Below are 24,517 nucleotides of genomic sequence, written 5' to 3'. Positions count from 1 at the left end.
TCTAAGTCTTTCAAAATTATCTCAACACATTGCTGAAAATCTTCACATACAGTTCTTGCTCTCCACTTTCCCTTCTTGCTCTCTTTAGACTGGGTGCATCCTTTCAATCTTAAAAAAACCCCACACCTGGCTACATCCATCCCTCTCCCCTTTGCCATTGTTTCTCATGTAATCAACACAGCAGCAGCAGAGCAAGCCATAAAGCCAGGCAGTATAAGTATGAACAAAACTGATTTCATTCACTTACACCCTCATATCCACATACTCACAAGCACCTGGATGTGTGTGTCCAAGCAGTCTGTGCAAAACTCAGATGCCAAGGCAGGAGGTCTGCCTAGGACTTGTGACAATAAAGAGAAAAAAAAGACACCAGCTATTGAGTTCTTGCCACTTCAGTCTCTTCGTTGGCTGGTAACCACATGCTGGTTTTGGATAGGCCTTTTTCTACCCTCCTGTAGGCACTGTTAATCAAGTTGTCCATCTTGTCCTGCCTCCAAGAGGCATCATTTGCTCAGGTGCTTTGCCTCCTGGCCACCTGCACGTAGACAGATACTAGGATTTTGATGACCTGCTTATCTAAGAGACTTCAACACATGCCATTCCTACATTCTTAGCAGCCTTTCTGCAGCTGTTATTCCTTCTGATTCCTCTATCTCCCAGACATTCTCATACATACCAGTCTTGATGTGTCTATTACAATTCTTCCAAATGTCAGTGCCCACCTATCATGGGAGAGGAACACAGACATTATGACCCTCTGCACTACAAAGCAAGAAACTGTTTTAATGTAAAGCAGAAGTGCACAGTGAAGTAACCATGATTTGCCCATAGGTTATCAACAAATTATCTTCCAGCATTAGTTTCTTTAATAATCTTCTAATAAGACCATATGCATTCCATGTTATCTCTCTCAAAGGATTGCTATACATTGATACATTTTCTAGAAAACAAACTAATTTAGAAGAGTTCTATTTCTAGGTACCATGAAAAAAATACAGAACTCTCATCTGTTTTATTCAGTAGCTCATCTACCTGCCTCAATAACACTTTTTAAAATAAAAAGGAATTAAGAGCAAATAGCATGCTGCTTTTCATGCAACTGATCAAAACAACATCACCTCAAAATTAATATACACTATCTGGAAAACACAGTGCCCACTGATGCCTTCCATCCTCCTTCTGCATTTCAGTGTTCTGAACACCAGCCAGTTAGTTGGAGCACTGAGCCTAGCACAGTTTAGCTGCAAGAGAAGGGACATCACAGATACCACACATTTGTAAAAGGGAAAACACAAAGCATTGTCAATTTGCTTCTAGTCCAGTAGGATTCCACTGCAAGGGAATAGGCTTATTCCAGCATGTAGAAAGATAAAGTTTATTGTCCTTCACATTACTGCAACATTTGAAAGCACTGGTCTTGTGCTCCTTTGAGGAAACCACGGGTTACCCCAACAGTCTAAAATAAATAGGTGACCAGATGAACAAGTTCCTTACCTTTGTCCCTAAGGGTCCTACCTGTAATGGCTGTTTAAGAGATGATTTTCAATGCATCTTCATTATAAAATTTGTATATTAATTCTTCTGAGAAATACAGGAAGCAAAACCTATGAAGACTGTATTTTAGTAATTTAAGAAAAAAATATTACTGTGCCTCTCTATCTGTAGAAGAATCACTAGGGTGAGGAAAATAAGGGGTTTTTCAAATCCAATTTTTGGTTACTTTGTAAGAAGGCCTTCAACCCCACCTTCTCAGGAGGCTAGCACATCAGTTTATTCAAAACAGAACAGACTTAATCACTTACCAAGAAAACTCCAACACCACATCCAACATGCAACAGCTCTTCTGAGATGGGACTGAATTCCTCTTGTTTGACAGTAAGAGTATTGATTTGAAAACAGTCTCTTCCATTTCCCATGCCAGGCCCTAAGTGGTTCCTTTTTTTCCCTTGAAGTAAGAATAGATGAACTTTAGGAGGTAGAGCTCCTGGTGAGACCTGCGACGGCTACATGATAGGATTCTTTACCTCATGCTCTAGGTTAAATGTGAAAATTGCACAAAACCACCCAAAGTCTTCTGATTCATGGGAAGAGGTACAGTTACTGAATTACCAGAGAGGTCCCAGCAAAGCTGTGAAACTGCCAGTAGCAATACTCATGTAATAAATACCCCATGCGGGAAGAATGCCAGAACACCCACTCTACACTTACATCCCATTGTAACTTACTTCAACCCTGGACTTTGCTGGCACCAAAGGTCTCCAGATTGCTTTGCTAGCAGCTCTATTACTTAGAGGTACCTAGAGGTACAGTTAAATGTATTTTATTCACCAGTAAGTGGCATTTCTTCTCTTCCAGTTCCAGAAGTTCCTCCATAGTGACATGCCCCATAGAGATTCCCACATCATCTTGCATCTCCCTCCCTGAAACTCACCCTGTAACAATTTCATTTATCTCTCCCCTCATTCATACGCATTCTCCCTACTGCCCATTACAAAGCCTTCCTTCCCCTTCCCAAAATATTAAGACAGCTACCATTGCTCCATGTCAGAAGCTAATCCAACTCTTCTAAACTAGCTCATGAAGCAAGAAATTAGTCACAACTCCAAGATCAACAAGTTTAAGGCAGCAAGAAAGATCTCAGATACTACTGCAGTATGTAACAAGATACATGAGCCAACTCTGACTACAGAAACTCACTGAAGTATGTAAGCAGACAGATGGCATTCCCATTCTGTCAAGGTTTTCATAAAGGCTTAAAGATTATTAAGGTTTCTCAAAGCCAAGGAGCATTAGGACCAACTGCAGGCATCCTTACAAAACCACACATCTCCTCTCCCCTCTGCAAAACCAAACAGCTAACTAAACAAGCTTTTGTACCCTACTTCTTTCCCTCTATCTCCAATCTTCTTGAGCAGATGAAGAGGTCCTTTACCAAGGCAGCTGAGAGCCTGCAATACAATCCATGTCAGTGGGAGGCAATGGTACCCTGGCATGCCCAGAATGTGAAGCAAAACTACTCATGCAAGACAAGTAAGGCAAAGACTCAGCAGAGTGGGAAGTTTTCAAGTCATGCAGGTCAGGCAGAAAAAACAGCATAGACAAAAGGTCTGGAAAATGGATTACACAATGTGAACAGCAGAAAATAAAAGCTGGCCAGAATCTTAAAAACCTAAAAATGTCACATGCAAAACAAGTAGATATTAAAAAAGAGGGAGCAGTAGATGATTTCTAAGAGACCTCAAGATTAGTACTACAGAGAGTGAACTGAGAACATCCTTGCTGAGAATATAGAAGTTCTTTTGACTACAAAACTGTTAGCAAAAAAAAAAAAAGCGATGAAGAGATCAAAATGGCAAGCAAGATCAGCATGTCCAGACAACACCAGAAATCCTGGGAAACTTCTAAATCCATTGCTTTCTATCACCTGTTTCTGAAAACAGATGTAAAAGCACACTATCAACACATTTATTATTACAGAAATCTGGTAGCAAAATAAAAATATGTTTGACAGAAGGAATCAGCAATGTATTCAGAAGCACTGACCTAAACTAGTGCATTCATATCATGTCACTTTTAAGTCTACACAGTGCACCTCTACTTATCCAAGCCAGAAGTAGAACTCTCATTGCCTCAGGTCTATCCAAGACTGGACTAGAAAGATGCACAGAATAACCTCAGGGTGATTTCTGAAGGGCATGCCCCTGTGGCACAGGGCACACCTATTAACAGAAATTTAGAAACAATTATGGACAGGACAAATGAGATTTCTATACGCCTGTGGTTTAAAACTACTCAGCAGAAAGTACAGCAAGCCAATTGTTCCCAAGCACTCTGGTGTGAAAATTCAAGTTAGATCAGGAGCAAATGCTTCCTGGAAGAACACAAGGCCAAGCTTCAGCTGAATGGATTCTGTTGAAGCAGCAAATTCTCACCAAGAGTAACTACTTTGCTCAGAAAATCCACAGCACTTTGGAATGGGCACTTCTGCCCCTCCTGTCCTACAGCCTTGCCATGCCTTCAACCATTAGCATCTGTCAGGTGGGGATGCTGAACAGCAAGCAGCTGAATCAAGTTAAGAAAGGAAGGGAGAAGAGAAGTCTCTCTCAAAACTGAACAACTTTGTTTGCAATGGTCTCCCCCAACAGTCCAAAAACTTCAAAAGTCAGCTTAAAAAAAGTTACTTTAAAATAGCATATTTCAAAAATGACAGAGCATAACTCTAGTGTTTGATTTGTGCAATACCAAATAGCAATTCCAGAAGGCTTATTTATTTTTGAAGTACAGAATGGAGCATTATGCATACGAACTTGGTCCTCTTCACAAATACTGTTCTGAAGGAAGATGGTGCATTTAGCATCACTGTTCATTCAAAGAGATGTTTTAAGCCAGTTAAGTCTCTGACAGCTACTAGAGAAGAAGAAAGTATTTTAGATTTCTCAACACTGTTTCTAGCTTCTACTACTTAGCACTATGTCATTCCAAGAGCAATATATAAACCAGTAAGGAATATGATTATGCTGAAGGCGTGACATACAACGCCACACACTAATAATAAAAATAATAATAAAAATAATCTCTGTTGTAACTTTTCATTACAAAAATACCAGATGGAGAGAAGACAGACTTTCAGGAGCAATGTCACAGAGCCCAGGCAGGCTGTGACATGCAAACATTTGAGAAAATACACTCACAAAGAAATGCTTCACTGATGACTAAAGAACTGTACAGGCTGAAATACTGCATTACTGAGTACAGATGTTAAGAGTATTTAGAAACAGGTATTGAAGTTAAAGTTCACTTAATATACCTTAAGTATATTAAGTAAACAGTTGCTAAATTTTATTTTCTTACGCTAATTCCCAAGCTTCTTGTCCAAACACACTCTTAAATTTTGGCTCTACAGGAAACTACTGCACCCATTACTAGAAGATGACATCTGAGAAGAAAAAGAATTCAGTCCTGAGTTTTATTTTTTCCACAAGCAAGTTCATTTTATCTTAATAACAGTATTCAGGATGGAACTGGTTAACTACAAAAACATCACTTGGTATTTCCTTTCCTCCAAACCTATAAAAAATTTCAAATGAAAAAGTTGTCAAGGGAACTGGGTTCATATCAAATCATGTGTGAGATAAAAAAAGTCAAATAAACATACTGTAGAACACAGTCTTAGCTGGGAAGCAACCCAGAATTCTGACACACAACACTGTACAGGTGCTTGAGCAGGTACAGGTCCCATAATCTCAGCAGCCTAAGGTTAGGCTACAGTCTTGTTTCTTTACCAGTATAAAAGCCTACGTCAAGGATCCAGACTTGGTTCTTGTTCTTCAGTTTCATCAGGTAGCTCTTCAGCAGAAGCACCACAAACATTGTCCTGGTTATCTCCAGACTGATTTAGCTCATCAGGTTCCCCAGCTGCAGTCTGAGTCGTTTCTTCTTCCTCTTCTTCCCCATCATCCTCTACATCCATCTCAAATACCCTCACATGGCGGAGATTTGCACTTAGCTACAGAGACAGTAAGCAGTTGCTGTCAATAAATAAGTAAATAAAAGCACCAATACCCTTTTTTAAATGCCAGCCAATAGTTCTGAAAATAGCCTTTATCTCCAAAATGGAAGTATCAGGGAAACTAGCAACTTTTTTTTTTACTGTTCTGTGGGCTAGAAAAATAAAACAAGCAGAACTATTAATTCTTTTAAAGTCTGTGCTATGTTATCAGACAGGTGTGACTATCCTGACACACTTATAAAAGATTAAAAGAAGAAATTATTTTTAAAAAATAAGTTTTGATAAATCTCACTGAATTTTTATAAACAAGTGATCACTCTCTCCATTCATAGCATGTTTTCTTTAATAGTTTACAGGCTTGTTCACAGATACTGTACTTACCACACAGGAAACTTTTCTAATACCATTTACAGCAACATACTGAGCTTTCATATTCTCCAGCACTCTCCACTGATTCTCCAACAAGACAGCACGTGTGGGTATCTCACTGCTTTGCTCATCCAGCCTGCACACAGCCAAGAAGAAAAGCGCAATACAAGCACATAAGAAACAATTCCAGTACTAAAAAATAATTAAGTAAACAATTCAGTCAGTCCAGCTTCTTGTATCTAAATTTTATATTGTATGCAACAGCAGATAAGAATTTGAAACCATCACAATTCTGCTATGGATATTCTGGAGTAGGGGGATCCTGCTGTGGAGACACAGCATGTTTGAACTCAGGTAAAAGATTAAAGCAGGTGAGGAGGGAGTTATAGGGCCTGATCTTCCCCGAAGTAACAGCTAAAATAAGAGGATGGGATGATACTGCTACTCCTCCTTTCAAACCTCTCTTCTGCATGAAGTTTCTGAACAAAGTCCTGGAGGCCATGCCTCTCCTAACATTGTGGCCTCCATGGCCTTTCAAATACATATCATCACTCCAGTTCATCCCCACTCATAGGGACTGTAAGAAGAAACTCTCTGCCAAGTACATGGGGCAGGATTAGTCTGAACTTCTATTTACTATTTTCTGTTCATTCTTTAGTACCCATTCATTCTCCATTTACCCAAACTTATGCAAAGCATTGGGCACTGTCCCATATGACACCATTATTTCTAAACTGGAGAGACATGGACCTGGAGATGCCTAAACTGGAGACAGCAACCACTCAATGTAGGAGGAATTGACTGCATGGTCTTACTCAGAGAGCTGCAGTCAATGGCTTGACATCCAACCAGTGACAAGTGGTGTTCCTCAGGGGTCAGGATTGGGACCAGCACTGTTTTAACGTTTTTGTCAGCAATATGGGTATGGATTGAGTGCTCCCTCAGCAAGTTTGCTGCCAACACCAAGCTGAGTGGTGTGGCTGATATGCTGGAGGCCACCAAGAGGGACTTTGATGGGCTTGAGAGGTGGGCCCATGCCAACCTCATGAAGTTCAACAAGGCCAAGTGCAAGCTCCTGCACCTGGATCAGGGCAATCCCAAGCATAACTACAGGCTGGGTGCAGAATGGATTGAGAGCAGCCCCTGGGAGAACTCAGGGATACTGGTGGATGAAAAGCTAGATATAATGCAGCAGTGTGCACTTGCAGCCCAGAAAGCCAACCATACCCTTGGCTGCATCAAAAGAAGCGTGGCCAGCAGGTCAAAGGAGGTCATTCTCCCACTATACTCAACTCTAGTGAGACCCCAGCTGGAGTCTTGTGTCCAGTTCTGGCACCCCCAACACAGGAAGGACATAGAACCGGTGGGAGTGATGCCAGAGGAGAGGCACAAAGATCATCAGAGGGCTGGAGCATCTCTGCTACGAGGACAAGCTGAGAGAGTTGGCATAATTCAGCCTGGAGAAGAGAAGGCTCTGGCAAGACCTTATACCAGCCTTCCAGTACAAAACAGTTTAGGAAACTTCCATCTCCCCACTCTCCCTAGCACAAGAAGACTTTAAAAATATTTACACATACACACAAAGCACAAGTAACTGTACATAATAACTGCCTGATCTGTTTTTAAGTTCTGCATTTTAAGACTTGCTCAAAGTACCTTTTAGTAGAATCCCAAATGAATTCCCTATTTGGGTCCTCATCTGTGTATACTGAAGACAGAGGCAGCTGAGCCAAGACTCTCTCCTTCCCCTCTTGTTCCACACTTTCCTTCAGAACCACAGTTACAGTTTCATCATCATAGAAATGTGCATCTAAGCAACTGTAGCATCTGCAGGGAAAAAATTTAGAAAGCATCAAGGAACAAAAGTGGGTACAAAACTGAAATACTTTGAAGTTGCAGGATATTCATGTTAAAAAGTATTCAGTACGTAACAGTGAGCTTTACTGTAAATGATAAAAAACATCAGTCATGTAGCTAAGCCCGAGAAAGAACCAGACCATAAAGAGCAGACTTCTTTATGATACAGGAAAAAGCAATTCTGAAGGAAAAAAAAGCTTACTAACAATTTTGGTTTATCTCCATTTAATATGAAATGAAAAAAACACTAAACACAAACATCCAAGAAAAGTCAGAAGCAAAACTGAAGGTACTGAGGGTAATCACATTTGGTCTTTTTACATGAAAAGGGTGTGCTTAGTCTGCCATGCCTTCTAAGATGCCCTCATTCAGGCATATCATGTCTCACTCTCTTATTTAAAGAACATCACAGATGTAAGGAAGAGCTGTTTCCAGATAGCTTTGTTTCTTGCATGTATGCTAAAGCTTCAGTCAATTAGAAAACTAAAATTTACTTAACTTTGAGATGAAGTGCAATTTAAGACTCCCATAATCCTGTATCTTAATGCACTTGTGCCACTGTCTCTCAGCCTGACTCACTCAGGGACTACAAGCTGGCCCAGCATCTGAAGTAGTAACTTGTAGGATAAAAGCCAAACTGTAATGCCTGAGAAGTTAACTTACTGTAAGTAAACACTAGAAAACATGGTCCTCAATTTAGCAATCTGCAGTTATGGAAAAAAAAGTCAAATACACTGACCTGGAATCTGAGCTCTCATTTATACTGTTGTTCAAGAAGTTTCCAAACTCTACTGCAAGAATTCCATTACTGACAGACCTAGAAGAACAGTGTCCATTACCTCAGTGACTAATTTCTTTTCCATTCACAGAGAATCCAAAACACCTCATGACAACTGTGGTAAGAGATGATGCAAGTTTAGCACAACACACAGCTACATCCCCAGATGATGTAAGTGGTGGATGGGAACTTTTTGATTTCTTCTACCCCTCAGCAAAACATGACTAATGGAGCCACATGGAAAAGAGAGTCTGGCTTGTGGAAAACTGTTCTTCTTTGCAGAACTCTTGGCTCAGCTGCCCTAGTCTCAGATCCATGGAATTGTTACTCAAATCTACAAAAAACTAGTTTAGATATCAAAAAGGGAGGAAATAGGATAACTTTGACATCAGCAGTTCCCAATTTGAAACACAAAAGACAGCTTCATCATGTGTCTTCTTCAGCAGGAAAACTGCATTAAAAATTCCCACCCTACCACTGTTACCTCCTAAAATGAAACACAGATTACAAAAATCAGTATTTTACAGAGAGCAGGAGTTTGTGTTATTTTCTAAACCCAAAGTTTCAGTAATTTCACTGACAGAATGCATCTCAGGCAGTTGTAACACCATAACCAGGCAGTGATAAACTGCATTTCAGACACAGAAACTCCTGAAGGTACACAGACTACACCCCGAAGAGATGTATTCCATTTGATGCACCTTTGGGTCCACCTCCCATTTTTCCTTTAATTACAGGCTAGAAGGGGTTAATCAAGGAATAAAATTTACAGTGAGACAAAGCAACACTTTTTTACAGGTTTTTTGTCTTTTTTTACAGGTTTTCACACACAAGTAATTCTTTGAGAAGCAGAATTAAACAAGGCTGATTTTTTTTCCTAAGCCTAAAAATATCTTGGGTCTTGTGATTAGATTTTCTGAGTCTTATATGACACAAAATTCCTGGAGCAGTTTACTACAGCATTTCCTAATGTCCTCCTCATTTTCTCTAGCTTTCATGCTGCTCATTACTTCTTTTTTTTTCAAAAATATTAAAATTCTATTTTTGTCTGTACACACATGCTAATGGTCACAAACCATCTTCTTCCCTTTTTTGTCTTACCTGGAAGTATCAGTATGTCTCCTCAAAATGTATATTTTAGAAACAGAATTTTCTAATATGGTGAAGAGAACATAATGTATATTGGATGTTTTGTCATTCCATCTGTAATGTGGGGGGAAGAAATGAAAATTTAGGTCAAATTTCAACAACTGATAAATGCCATAATGACACAGAACAAGAAAAGCAGCATACTTACAAAAATGGTAGTTTAGATAATTGAGGTGTGGAATCTTCACTGAAAAGGAAAAAACAAACCAGTTTATAAAATGCTACTCTAATTTCATGCAACTGAGGCTTAGAAATAATGTAAAGAAATACCTTTGAGAAGTTTTGTAAAGAGACATGCAGACTGCTTCATGCACTGACTTTCCAATTACATCCTAAAAAATATAATGAAAACAGACAAAAAAATACAACTCTTTATCCATACTAATGAATTTTTTTCAAGACAAAAAACCCCAACCACACAAAACAAGTACAACTGAAAGAATAACCCACCAATATTTATGCTGGAATAAACTTTCCCTGCAAACACTACTGTCACTGGGTACACTCGTTTCATGTTTTTTCGTAATATATAAACTTGTGTACTGACAATGAACACAGTTACCTAGCACACAGCAAAAATATCAAGCTAATTAATAGTAAAAACAGATGCCTAAAATGTGGAAATGTTAGACACTGAAAAAAAAATAAAAAAAAATAAAAAATAAAAAATCACACTCTCCCTAGATGCTTAACTCCTCCTGCCAATGGTAAATCTGGGCTATGTGCTACAAGCTGCAGGCACTCAAAGGTAAATATTAAAACTTCAGGCCTTACTAAGCAAGACTACTATCTTCACTTGATTGCTACCCCTAGCAGAAAGTTAGCATCTAAATAAACTGAACTTACCGCTGGCTTCTGTAAACACTGATCAATGACCCCTTCCATTTGCCTTTTGACAAAATGCAGTGATTTCTCAGGATAGTAGGGAAACAAAAGTGGACTTTCTGTGAACAGATAAGTCTTTTAAAGCTGCTTGTATCTCTAGAAAAACATATTACACTGTTATTAACATGACAAATTGGATTGAGCTCAGTGAACAGTCAGTAAGAAAGTGATGAGGCTAAAGGAGAGGATGAGGAGGTTGGGTCTGTTCAGCCTAGACAACCAAGGGCTAACAGGCAGGAACCCCTTGGTCTTCAGCTGCCTAAAAGAGGAGCTACAGAACACATCATTTTCAAAGCTGCACACAGGGAGAGGAGATGCAACAGTCATAACCTCCATCAAGTGAAATTCCAGCTAGATACAAGGAAAAAAGTTTTCTCAAGTTTTCTCAAGGACAAGGACTTTGATTAACTTTTATTTTTTACTAAAGCAGGAGTTACCTTTAAGGTGAGTACTATTTTTGAGAAAGTTAAACCACTGGTTTCCCTCTGTATTAGGCGGGGATACAAGGTCATCATCTTCATCTTTCAAGTACTAGAAAATAAAGGGACACATATAAGATTGCATTTTAAGTATAGGGGACATTAAAATTCACCTCCAGGATTGCCCTTCCCAAATCTGTTAAACATGTCTTAAATTAGCATACCCTACTCTTAAAACTACCTCTTCTTGAAAGAATAAGAAAAATCAACTATTGCCTAACATCATACAGTGATTTTTCCATAAGAAACTGATTCTTAAACCAGGTTTGAGCAGAAACATTTTGAAATCCACTGATCGATGGGATAAAACAACAAGCACATTTCAATTCTACATTACCATTACTAGCTATAAAAGAATTTGAGCCTTTTCCTAAGAATACAGCATGTATAAGTATGTTTTAAACATTTTCTCCTGGAATAGTGGAAAATAATTAAAATACCCTCCTTTACCATTACTGTAATGCACAACACAGATCAAAGGGGACAGAGAAGAAAAGTAGGCATGGCTTTAAAAGCTTTTCCATCTCAGGATTTTGTAATTGATTATTTTTTTATTTATTCCCTGTTCTTTACCTGGCCAACTCTCTCCACATTGAAGTATTTTCCTTTACGATTATAAAGTTCTGGTGCCTGAAAAAATAATACAAAAAAAACCATTACTTAAACCAAAGTTAATGAGAAGTAGTGTACAAAATAATTTATTTTATTGCAAGGTTTTTCAGATTCAGCTCTTGGCAGAAAAAAATTGTCAGAAAAATAGCAAGTCAATAGAACATACCTCATTGAAGTGTTCAGTAAGAAAATCAGCAACAAATGTGATATCTTTTTGAGTCATCTAAAAAAAAAAAAAGAAAAAAGATAAAAATGAATAAAATAAAATAAAGCAGAGGATAAGAAATACATTTCAGTGAGCACAGAACACATCTTCTGTAGGCTGAACAAGTGCAGCTCCTTCAGCCCTTCCTCCCAGGCAAGTGCTCCAGCCCGCCACTTGCTCAGAAGCCCTCTGCTGAACTCACTCCAGTTTATTCACACCTGTCTTGCACAGGAAGGGCTCAAACTCCCTAGAAGTGATCTGATGAGTGCCAAGTATGGGTGAGGGGTAACTATTTAACATCCTGGACATGCTCCTGAGCATAACCCTGCATTCTCTAGGCTGCCTTTGCTGCCAGGGTGCACTGCTGGCTCCTACCCAGCTTGCAATCACCAACATCCCCAGACCCCTCTCAGCAGAGTGACTCCCCAGCCAGCTGGGGCCCTGCTATGCAATTGCAGGGGGTTTACTCTTCCCCAGGAGAGCACCTTTTCCCCATGTGTCCTTGTGGAACTTCAGGAGGTTCCCATCTGTCTATTCCTCCAGCCTATTTACCTCTGGAAGGCACCTCTGCCCTTCAGTGCATTATCTGGTTCACTCAGGGTGATGGTGTCTGCAAATCTGCTGCAGGTGTATTCCATCTCCTTCACCAAGGCATTGGTGAAGATGTTAAAATCCTGCTCCCATTAACTCACTCATTCAGACCACAAAGAGCTGCTATACACAGAGGTCTCACATTCACTAAACAGAGAAGTATCAACAAAGAAAACAAAAAGCCACTCATGCAAGACAGCATATTAATGTGGATCTGCAGACACCAACTTGCTCAAAGAAATGACACAGATGCTCTCTTTTAAGTTTCGGAACAAAAATCAGCTTTTAGTCTTGTGCTCAAGTCAAGCAGAATACAGAGAATACCAACATGTAGTAGAAAATGTTACTGCTACCTTGTTCAGCTCTGGAAGTACATGATCTTCTGACATTCTCAACATAGCTGAGGGAAAAAATAGACTCTTACTGCATTGATATTGATATGTTTTCCTAATATTCTTAATTTTCCATGGCTATGTAATAAGACTGCTGATAAAATGGGAAAGATTAATACGTCAGAAGCAAGAGAGTCTGGAATGAAGATTATGAATTGAGACTGAAATTAAATCTCACTTTGCTCACTAGTTTAAAAAAAAATTCCAAGATTTGTATTGTTAATCTTTTCCAGCTGCATTTATCCTGTACAAGACTGAGAAAAGATTATTATTAAAAGGGGCCAGAAGAACTTATCCATACACATACTAAGAGTAGTAAAATGGACATATAAAAAAAAATACATGAGTACTGTCATGCCCAGAATAATATGTTTTAAGAGAGTTGTACTGAAGTAATTTTAATTCAGTGAGGCTTAAACAAACAGTTCTCTGTTTAAACACAAGCAAACACAGTGAACATTTAAATAATGCAAGTTCTAATGTTATGACAGAATTCAGCTTTCTGAAATTTTTAAAATAAAAATTATTATATTCCTGCTACTAAACACTAACACTGCACTTCTAGTGCTTTTACAGTTTCTGGTAAGACTGCTTAGTTTATTGTAAAGTGGTTTAAAACCAATTAATTAAAACTTACAGACTTATTAATAACCACTTCATAAAAACAAGCAGGCTAAAATACAGCACTCTGCACATCCCTCTAAAATTTTATCTGCAACTACACAGCTACAATTGGAGGTGGCTGTTAAGTGCACCAGGACATTCACAGACTGTTTACATCTGTGCATAACCTTACAGCCAACTCCATCTCCACAGGAGAAAAAAGCAAGTGACAGAGTGAAGGTGAGTCAGACTATACTTCATATTTGGTATAAACTGAACAAATCCTTTATTCTCCAAGTCAAGACTGGCAAATTGCTCATGAAGCAGAAAACAGCTTGGAGTATCACTACAGCATAAGTACATAGAGCACCCACTGCATACATACTAAATTTAACTGAAAACTATCAAATTTATGATATGTGGGTTTATTAATATTATAACTATTCTTGTTTCATCAACTGTAACAGTTTAGATGCCCAGAAATTTTCCATTATAGAAAGAAATAGATTGTAATAACCAAGACTGGCTTAATTCCTTGCAGGCACTTCAGTGCTGACAACACAAAACAGGTACTGGATGCTTAATGCCACTGAGCTTACCAACGTAGAGCCACCGAAAAAACGCTTTGAAGTTTTTCATGCTACTGTCGATAACTCTGAGCAAGAAACAAGAGAAGAAATCATCAGATCTAAAAGTCACAAGCTGCTCCAGGCTCGTCTCAGCCTCACTACAGAAAGGACTGCAAGCACTATCAATTTCTCTTTAAATGCCCAATACAACCTTCCACGTGAGGCTGTTCCTGGTGTATGAGTTTGTGAGATGCACTGAGACAAGATAAAAGTTGATCACCAGAAGAGGAGCTTTGCTCTCCCAACCTTCTTAATTCCCAGCCACATGCTTCCCTTTTGATACAAGGCTCAGTAGGGATATTTTTTAAACTCTCCATACTTACTGAAGCAGCTCGTTTGCTTTCAGGATGAAAGAACCAACAGCAGTAATAGCATCTGCAGAGAGAGCTAACATTACTATTAGGCTTTCAAAAGTGCAATCAGAGTAGGCACACAGCACATACACAACTGTACCTTCAATTCCAGATGCATCTAATCCCAGGGATTCATACTTCTGTTTCCATAAAGCCATTCCTTTCAATTCACTCAAGTGGTATAGCAGTGCCTCAGAGCCACTAGGAAGGCAGAGGAAAGAGGTACAATCTTTAAGTCACTCTTTGGAAATTCACTGCTTCACTTCAGGCTATATTTTTATCATTTTATGTGCAAACTAGAGTGCTTTATAAGGTGGCCTTGGCATTTAAGAGCTAAAGTATCACTTCACAGAAGAGCAAATACTGCCCTAGTGATTTTAACCACCACACAAAGTTGGTGTGAGACTTTTGCATATATCCTATAAACACACCAGGCAGTAATGTACAATCCTGGAGAGTATTCAAAATACTTCAGTAGTTCTCCAGCACCCAAAAGTAAAACAGTACAATTTGCCATGATCAAGCTCTGCACCAGCACACCCTCATCCAAAGAACCACCAACACAGCATCCTGCCTTTTAGCACACTATACTCCATTTTATCTGTAATTCACTTAACATTCTCTGACTTACCTCTGCAAATGACTTATAACCAACTTTTGTATACTGGAATAGGAAGACTCTATGGACTGACCAAGTTTTTTTAAACCCTGTTAAAAAAGAAATACAGAAATATAAAAATGTTCTGCTAACTTAACAGAATAGTAGTTAAAATATATTGAAATGTAATATCTTAATATGTTAAAAATATTAACCTACCTTTACTGTCAGTTGGTTCATTAGTAATGCTTGAAGTTCCAGACTAAAGGGGGTGGGGGAGAAAACCAAATACTAGTTCATTTTGTATTTCAATACCAAATATAAATGCATACTCAGATAAACCAACAGTAACTACCTTGCTTTGCCCCATAACAACAGCTGCATAAACTCATCCTGAACAGAAGTGGTTGTATTCTTTTCCTGTCAGTCAAAATGATTGAAATAAATTGGTAAAGAGGTTAAATCCAGGCTACCAAATAATCTCACAAACACTTCTATTAAAATATATTGGAAAACCCATCCACCATATCCTTGAATGCTGGAATCAGACTCCTAATCACCATAAACTTTCTAGTATTCTAAGTTATTTTAAATTTTATTACAGAGTAAAAATTCTAAGCAGTTTGTCACCACCAAGAATCTATGAAAAAAGCAACTATTTGATTCAAATTACTTCTAGCCATGGCTAACAAACACAAACTTCAAGCAAATCTAAAAGCATTTTAAGTATGGCTGTTATAAATGCTCCACTTAACAAGGCTGTAAGTGTAGGTGGGCTGCTATTCATCCAGGAATACTGAATTCTGCATTCAGTTCACAAATGACTGAACTATATGGAGCAAAACCTTAAAAATAAAGGAACTGATCAACAGCTGTACAGGCTGAAAACTATCACTTTTCAATAACTTAGAATAAATAAAAACCTGAAGTATCACAATACAATTGTGCTTGATTGTACTGAGATCCCTTCAGCAAGACAGCACTTGACACACAATAGCTTCCAGGTTGCCTCTGAACTTAAGAGATTTTTATCTGGAGGCATTTTGCTTACACAACACTAGGATATGCAGTATGTTAGAATGAACAACAGAACAACTGCAAACATTTTTTTTTTCCAAAAGAATGTTTATCAGTACAGTACCTGAACAAACTTTGTTAGCCTTGAGTCCATCTGCATCAGTATTTCCTCCCAGGCTTCACACATGCATGTCAAAGACAGCTTTATATACTGTAACAGAGACACAAACACTGGTGTGTTCCCTGCCCACCCCCCCCAAAAACACATGCAAGAACTGGGTGTTAAAATACAAAGGGAAGATATACTCTAGATATTACACTAAAATCTACTATCAAATTCCAAGTTAGAGCTCTACGTTTACTTAAAACCAACTGAAGCTTCCTGCCAGAACACATTTATTTTATTTGTATTGAGAATACTGAAGCCTGTAAGAAGTGTGAGATGAGAAGGTGCCCTCACACAACTGTACCTGTAACAGAGTTGAAATGTGAGTAAACTTCCGGGCCATCCGAGTTACCTCAGGTAAGTAACTTGATAACAGACTGGTGTCCAGCTAAAACAAATGAAATAAGCAACAGTTAAGAGATGATTTGCCTTTCAATAAATTTAAGATTACAGAAATGAAGAGACAGATCGGAAGGGCCCACAGAAAAACTGTCACTCCTCATTTCATAGAATCATAGAATTGGCTGGGTTGGAAGGGACCTCAGAGATCATCGAGTCCAACTCTTGAAGCACCGCTGCAGTTGCTAGACCATGGCACCAGTTTCTTTCCGTAAAGAAATTCTTTCTAATATCTAACCTAAACTTCCCCTGGCACAACTTAAGACCGTGCCCTCTTGTCTTGTTGAAAGTTGTTTGGCAAAAGAGACCAACCCCCACCTGGCTACAACCTCCTTTCAGGTAGTTGTAGAGAGCGATGAGGTCTCCCCTGAGCCTCCTCTTCTCCAGGCTGAACAGCCCCAGCTCCCTCAGCCTCTCCTCATAGGGTCTGTGCTCGAGTCCCTTCACCAGCCTGGTTGCCCTCCTTTGGACCTGCTCCAGGACCTCGATATCCTTCCTGAACTGAGGGGCCCAGAACTGGACACAGTACTCGAGGTGTGGCCTCACCAGTGCTGAGTACAGGGGCAGAATCCCTTCCTTGGACCTGCTGGCCACGCTGTTCCGGATACAGGCCAGGATGCCATTGGCCTTCTTGGCCACCTGGGCACACTGCTGGCTCATGTTCAGCTTCCTGTCGATCCAGACTCCCAGGTCCCATTCTGCCTGGCTGCTCTCCAGCCACTCTGTCCCCAGCCTGTAGCGCTGCATGGTGTTGTTGTGGCCAAAGTGCAGGACCCGGCACTTGGCCTTGTTGAACCTCATCCCGTTGGAATCAGCCCAACTCTCCAGTCTGTCCAGGTCCCTCTGCAGAGCCCTCCTGCCTTCCAGTTGATCCACACTCCCCCCCAGCTTAGTGTCATCTGCAAATTTGCTGATGATGGACTCAATCCCCTCATCTAAATCATCAATGAAGATACTGAACAGAACTGGGCCCAATACTGATCCCTGGGGGACACCACTAGTGACCAACTGCCAACTGGATGCAGCCCCGTTCAGCACCACTCTCTGGGCCCAGCCCTCCAGCCAGTTCTTAACCCAGCATTTCCTTAAAGTTGATTTTAAGAGGGAAATACATTTAATTTAAAGAGACAATATTTATATTTTTATAAGTCTGTCAAAACTCCTGATAAAATCCCTCACTTTGGGATTCTAACAGTACTTTATGGATGACCTTTCTGGATAGAGGACTTTCCTGGATAGATTAGATAATGAACAGCACTGCTGCTATGCCTTTATGTGCAGAATGAAGAAAATCTGTTACTGTAACTGAATAGATTAATGCTATATTTAAAGTAATATTTTAAAAGAATGCTTCAGATCATCACCATCAGTCTCATCAATGGAACTGCATACTAACATGGTAAATCCAAAAGCTAAATAAGGATGAATTTCAGAAAGGTTGGAAATAGGAGTTTGTGGGTTTTTTCTGCAAATAACAGGAAAGCAATAAAGCTACTAGAAATTAATTTAAAAAGCAGTTTTAAAAAAAACATTTTAAAAATTACTTGCCTGAAAATATGTTATCTCTGCTTCACTGCCTGAAGAATCTTGTATCTCTGTAATAACTGATAGTGATTTCAAATCACTGGACAAACACAGTCCTCGACATGAACCTGCCACCTGGAGGATTCCAGTTTAAAAGTTAGTGAAATATTCCATTTCCTCTGAAGATGCATTTACTGCTCTAACACATTCACATACAAAAAATGTTGCAACCAACGATGTGAAAACAAAGTGAAATTTTCAGCCACTGCTCAGGAACAGAACCCTTTTTTTGCTGCAGATTAGTGTTGAACTTTGCTTCATTTGAAACAAGATGTGAAACTGCTGGAGTTACAATGTCTTTCCAACATTAACCACTCAAATCAATTATGAGAAACAACTATTACCTCATTTAAACTTCAACAACTTCAGTTTCACTTATGTGTAGGCATACATATGCATTTTTTTCACTCATTTCAGCTGTAGTTTGGCATATTATGAAGGAAAAAAAACAAGGAAAGGAATGGAACATACCCCAGTTACTGTAGCAATCTTGAACATTCCATAAGCATAAATCTCAATAAATCCTGAGCTGCCACCAAGGACAAGAGCATTAAGCCTATAAAAATAAAGAGTAAGTACTGATGAGCATACTGCAACAAATTCTAATGCATACAAACATAATTCTTAATACTTGAATTCCATCCCTTTCTAAAGATGCTCTAAAGAATCACTGAACAAAAAGAAACACTGTACTGCTTTTTACAATCCAAGAAATTTAAAAATAAAAAAACATTAGTTTGGATTTTATTGAGAAGAGCTGCCTCTAACATTTACAGAAAGAGTATAAATTACTAAATTAACTGATAGGATAGGGGAAAAAATAAAATAACTGGCACAGAAGTCCTTCTTTATTGACTTTCTATCTTCTAAAAGAAGGGAAAAGTAAGTTTATTGCAACAGTCCACCTACCAGTACAGGCTGCAAACCATTCTTAAAAAGCTACTTTTGTATTCTCTTAAGTTTACATTATCTACACACAAAGTAAGTTTGCTGCAGTCACTCAGTGCTGCTCATCAGCCAAATCTCAAAGACATTCAGCATCTGAAATAGGTGCAGCAGCAAAGACCAGGCACAAGGGACAAAAGCATCAGGAACAGAAACCCAGCTCAAGGGATACAGCCTGGGACAGACAGGTCTGTGTTTTGCTGCCTTTCTAGCATCAGTTTACTACAATGACTTGGGAAAAAGCTTCTCTCTCAGCCCTCCCTTTTTGTCTATATTTAAAATATTAAACTTTGGGCAGGGAGGTTGTTGCTCTCATACACCCATACATCTTCAACTACACATATCTGCATACATACATCACAGTGAGCAGTAATGCTCTCCAACATAAAAAATTAGAATATATTTACATGTCCCCTTGTAAAAGACAAGAAAATCAACTGTAACTTCTGCCTGCTGCACACCTACATTTATGTTAAATGAGAATGTTCCTGTTAAAACCCAGAGTGAAGCCAGAAAAAGCTCTTATACCACAGACAGCCATCACAACTCTCTTTCTAGCAAGGAAATTCTACTGTAAGAAAAGATATCAGGTCTTAAAAAGGAATAATTGGTGACAGAGATGCAAATTTTGAAATAAGGAGGATGATTCTCGGTGGAGAGACTGGAAGGAGCAGTGAAATAAAGAGAATGGAGAAATAAGGCACAGAAGTTAAGTGCTCTCCTCAAAAGTGCACCAAAAGCACTGCACAAAGCCAATCTCAGGCTGCTGAATGACACTTCCTGCAGCTGCTCCTCCTGTGTTTAAGGGACATTTATTATAAAGTAACTCTAATACATCTTATTTCAGAGCCAATTTTAAGTTTAGCTCTGCCACACTCATGCAAGCCCACAGAAATATCCTGTCTATAACACACAGTCACAAATGTCTCCAAGATCAGCTTAAATAACACATATCTCTACCCCAAGAAAGCTTCTAAGGAAAAGATACAGCACCACCAGCAGTGGGTGATAAAGTGTCTCATAAACCCTCTAAATTGAGAGGAAAGGATGTAAACTGATGGAGACCTTTTTTAATATATTCTTTGAATGAGAAAGAGACATTTAAGGAAGCTTAGAAACAGATTAAGAGTAAACATGAACCAATTTATACAGTATTTTATAGCTTAAAAAAACCCAACCCAAACCAGCCAACCAACCAAAAAAAAAAAAACATTAAAAAAATGCCCACAACAACCCAACACACAGAATTTACCTGACATCACCCAGAAGCTTCATAATCTCATCTGACTTTTCTTCACTGAAAATACAAAACAGGATTGGGGTTTACGTAGCTTGTCTCAATACCAGACAAGAAATATAAAAAACAAACAAACAAACAAAAAACCCACAAAACACAGAAGAGAGATAAAAGATGACAATTTCTTACCTGAAAATTTTCGCTGTGGCACTGTAACTGAAAGCAAAATAATTATTCTCAATAACAGTGAGCAGATAAAGCATCAGAGACAAATAGCCAAAGCAATGACTACAAATGACAAATCCTGTCTTGTCAAGCTTACTAACAAAACACTTACCTTTTTGGTAGTGCTGGTAATTTAGGCAAAAGGACATTAGATTCATCCTCAGCATTGTAAAAGGAAGTGAGAACACTGAAACAGAAGCAAGATGGTCTTGAACAAGATATCAGGAGATAAGTCTGTACCCATCAGGAGAATGCTAGAGTGATTTAAAGTGCAGTTATTTTCTTGCTACTTTAAGGTATTTTTTTTCTGGAGATGGGGGAAAATCCAAGTCAGGCTTAGACTACCTCCCTTTTTTTAATATGTGTTTTATTTAATTATTGTCTTGCACTGCAGAAAGTGCATCTCAGAGGCTTTTGTAAGACCACAGAAATAGGGACCATGATGTCCTCCAGCTCTTCTGTGCTGCTGAGACCTGTCAATGCCACAGAGCTCAGGGTCACCAGAGGCAATCTGACTTCCTGAAACAAGTACAGCCACAATAGAATTGCCTCTGTAGATGGATGTAACACCCAAAGCACATCAGGCACCAAACTAAAGTTCTTGAACACAAAGGTAAATTAAACAGTATGGAAGTAAAGTGGATCAGAAAAGCTGTACAAGCTTTTATTAAGCAGTTCTTAAGAGGTGGGTGCTCAAGATCATGCTTTATACATCCTTAAGAACCACAAGATTAAAATATCAGCACTATAAATAAGCATATAAAATGTGCCTATCCTAACTAGAAGGAAAATTTTAGACAAGTGGTAATAGAAAGCAACAGCTACATAATAGGACTGCTTGTAACATCCTGAGTATAACTGTTATTACAGTGACACTACATAGCCCATAATTTACTTTTCAGACTTTACTTTTCAGGCTCACCTGCTTTCCTCAGTTACTTCCATCCAATGCATGTATGTAATAGATGAGTCCACAGAGAAGGAGTGCAAACTTTCTGGTTTTTCTACATCACACAGAATAACCCGCTTTGTATCAGTGAGGCCAAAAGCCAAAACTAGAGAAAAATGAGTAAAATGTATAAATAACCAATGTGCAAAACTTTGTACTTTATACCAATCCAGAAAGTAATGTATCTTCAAAGTCAACTACTAGGCAGAATTTTCTATTTGCAGTCCTTCCAAATTCTCATTTGATACCTACTTATTATAATGAAAGTTTGAAGTCCTATCATATTTTAGGGGATAAATTTAAGTCTAAGGCCTGATTTCACAGCTTTTTTAACCTACATGTCAAACTGTAAATGCTTCAAACACTTTTAAGAGTAGTTCTCATAAAGCAGAAGCTTCAGTTTTTCTAAAGCCAAAATCTTATATAAAGACTTTTCACCAGGAGGTTTGGGGCTTATTACAACAAAACACAATTTGAGGCTTGCTGGGCTATTTCAGCATCACCTTCTTCTTAACTTTATTCATGCATAAAAGCACACGGCAGGCATAGGTTTCTGTGCTTACTGCCTTCCAATCACAGGCATTCTGCCTAAATAGAAGTTTCTTAAACTCCTCAGATTCCATTGTAAATCAATATTTGTAGTTGTCACCCACATGTCATGGAAGACAATTGTGCTCATTCTCCCATCTCTAATGAGTCAAAAACCCATCTAATCTCTAGCCTAAGTTTATTAAGCTACCAATTTCAAAATTATTTCTGTTGATAAGTAAAAGGCTTTTTTTTTCCTTGCCTGATGCATTATTACAGTAATTTTAGCCCCTAAAGTTCAGCCTATGCTAGATAAATAAGCTCTCCAGTCAGTCTTTATCACACAGCCTTTCTCTTCCAATAAGTTTTGTAGTTCATACTAAAATATTCTGCTTTTGCTCGGGTTTTGCTAGACCTTAAAAAGCAGTATTTTGGATATAAATCCTCCCTGTAAATCATTATGTGCTGTCAACAGTGTAGATCTCTCTGAATAAGCCTACATAAAACTAAATCACACTTCTCTTTGAACACCATTTACTGGAAAATTTCCCTCTCAGATAAAAGGTATGATCACCACAACTTCCACCATTTTCCAGGGGGATTTTTATTGCTCCACATAATCTCATATCCTTGACATTACTTTTGCCATCAGGTCTCCAAGCAAGAGCAGTCACTTCTTTTCCTGTATTTTCATTAGGAGGCAAACTCCACACTCGCTGGAAGTTTGCAAGTCGATGAAGTAAAACCTACAAAGCAAACACATTGAAGACAAAAATAAACGACATTCTTAACACCAGGCTGCAAATCTATTCAAGATGCACTTTTTTTCTTTTTTTTTTTTTTTTAAATCATTCTTTATAATTTCTGCATCTTAAGTATCACCTGCTTCTCTAGTAGGTGATTCACTCTTATGCCATTTAAGAGGACAAGATAGTGTTTTCAGGACAGAGAAACAAGCTATCCACAAGCCTAGAAGCCTGGAACCTACAGGGGTTGCCCTCACTTCTCCAGCGGAGTCAGCCTGAAAGCACCACAGGCAGTCTTCATGCATGACTGACTGTATACAGCAGCTCCAGGAAAAAGAAAAAAAAACCAAAAAACCAAAAAAATCCACAAACAACAAACCCCCAAAAAATCAAACAAAAAAACCCCCAACAAACCAAATAACCATACAAAACCATAACACCTGAAAATACATTAAATAGGAAATTTCATGTGCTTTCACATCCCACAGATGCAAGCACTCAGAGCATCACCTGCGAATTTGCAAAGAGGGAAGGGGTATTAAGCATTGAGATGCTGGATTAAAAATCTGCTATTCCTACAGTCTTGGCTAATCTAACAGGAATTACACCACTGCAAACAGCGACGGCATCCCAGCCAATGCAGAACAGAGGCAGAATCTCCCTGCTCCTCTCCCTCCACATCCCTTCCCCGCCAGCCCCCCCGCAGCTGCGGCCTCCATCGCGGCCCCGCACTCACCTCCCCGGCCCTGTTAGCCAGGGCGATGAGGTCCCTTTTGGGGGACCAGGCCATGAAGACCACCTCCTGGGGCAGCTGCTTCTCCCCCACCTGCCGGAAGGGAGGCATGGCTGCGGGCAGCTTCGGGACCCTTCCCCCGCTTCCCTTCCCTTCACCCGCAGCCCCTGACCCCGCACGGCTCCCCCCTTCCGGGGGCGGTGCTTCCCGCCGCGGGGCGGGATGGGCCGTGAGGGGAGCGGAGCTTCAGCGCCGGCCCGAGGAGCGGGTCGGGAAAACGGGTCGGGAAAGCTTTGGGGTCGGACTGTTCCTGCCCCGGCTGCCCCTCAGCCGGCGTCAAGGGCTGTCTGCCGGCTCCCTCCCCTAGCCCGCCCCGGGGTCCATTGCCCGCGGGCCTCGTGGATGGGAGGCGGTGGGGTCCCGGTCCCGATCGGAGGTGGACGTTGGGCAGGCAATGAATGGAAAGCTCAGCCTCCTGTCCCTGAAGGGCACGGCCGTGCTGCTTGAACTCGGCGTAAGAAGGCGAAGGGATCAGGCCGTCCCGCTGCGACACGAACTTGGGGTGTCTTAGGCTGACACCCAGGAACAGGCTGCACCCTTCCCCCATTCCCCCAGTTTCACAAGGCAACCCTCTGCCACCAGCACGGCCAGTCCGAAAGAGCAAAACTTAACCATTTAGAAAAATTTTAACTCGTGGAAGTAGTTTAAAAATAAGGTCACTTTTTCCCGCTCGCTGAGCTTCTGAAGTACCAGTATTATTATTTTTCTTCTTAAGCTCTTCTCCACTGGGAGAGACGATTCAAATACCCCAAAACCCCTACTGCCAGAGGACTGGGACTAACAGAGCCCAGACCCCCCAGGATCTGTGCCTTCTCCTCACCTAACCTCACTCCTCCCTTGCCCCAAGTCCCCCAGTACCTCCTAGTACAAAACTGCATCTCCCAGCATCTCCCCTCTGGGCAGCCCTCTCCTCCCTGGA

At 39.8% G+C, this 24,517-nt stretch overlaps 1 protein-coding gene across 1 annotated transcript; it reads right to left on the bottom strand.

Moving 5' to 3' along the window:
- Nucleotides 1–4,609: 4,609 nt before the first annotated feature.
- ANAPC4 (anaphase promoting complex subunit 4) lies at nucleotides 4,610–23,694 on the bottom strand. Its single transcript, XM_008490628.2, has 28 exons — nucleotides 23,542–23,694; nucleotides 22,700–22,805; nucleotides 21,505–21,637; nucleotides 20,695–20,769; nucleotides 20,547–20,573; nucleotides 20,373–20,417; nucleotides 18,647–18,731; nucleotides 18,140–18,250; nucleotides 16,497–16,580; nucleotides 16,151–16,237; nucleotides 15,365–15,429; nucleotides 15,229–15,271; nucleotides 15,043–15,119; nucleotides 14,512–14,612; nucleotides 14,382–14,433; nucleotides 14,029–14,084; nucleotides 12,788–12,834; nucleotides 11,805–11,861; nucleotides 11,600–11,656; nucleotides 10,985–11,078; nucleotides 10,509–10,606; nucleotides 9,933–9,994; nucleotides 9,811–9,849; nucleotides 9,615–9,716; nucleotides 8,475–8,552; nucleotides 7,535–7,705; nucleotides 5,891–6,014; nucleotides 4,610–5,506 (listed from the first exon to the last, which is right to left on the bottom strand). The coding sequence occupies exons 1-28, from the start codon at nucleotides 23,647–23,649 to the stop codon at nucleotides 5,300–5,302; spliced, it is 2,391 nt and encodes a 796-aa protein (XP_008488850.2). The 5' UTR covers nucleotides 23,650–23,694; the 3' UTR covers nucleotides 4,610–5,299.
- Nucleotides 23,695–24,517: the final 823 nt, after the last annotated feature.

This window comes from Calypte anna, chromosome 4A (genome assembly GCF_003957555.1).
Source record: "Calypte anna isolate BGI_N300 chromosome 4A, bCalAnn1_v1.p, whole genome shotgun sequence".
In the NCBI taxonomy this organism is placed as follows: domain Eukaryota; kingdom Metazoa; phylum Chordata; class Aves; order Apodiformes; family Trochilidae; genus Calypte; species Calypte anna.
This window is presented reverse-complemented; position numbering and strand designations above follow the sequence as displayed.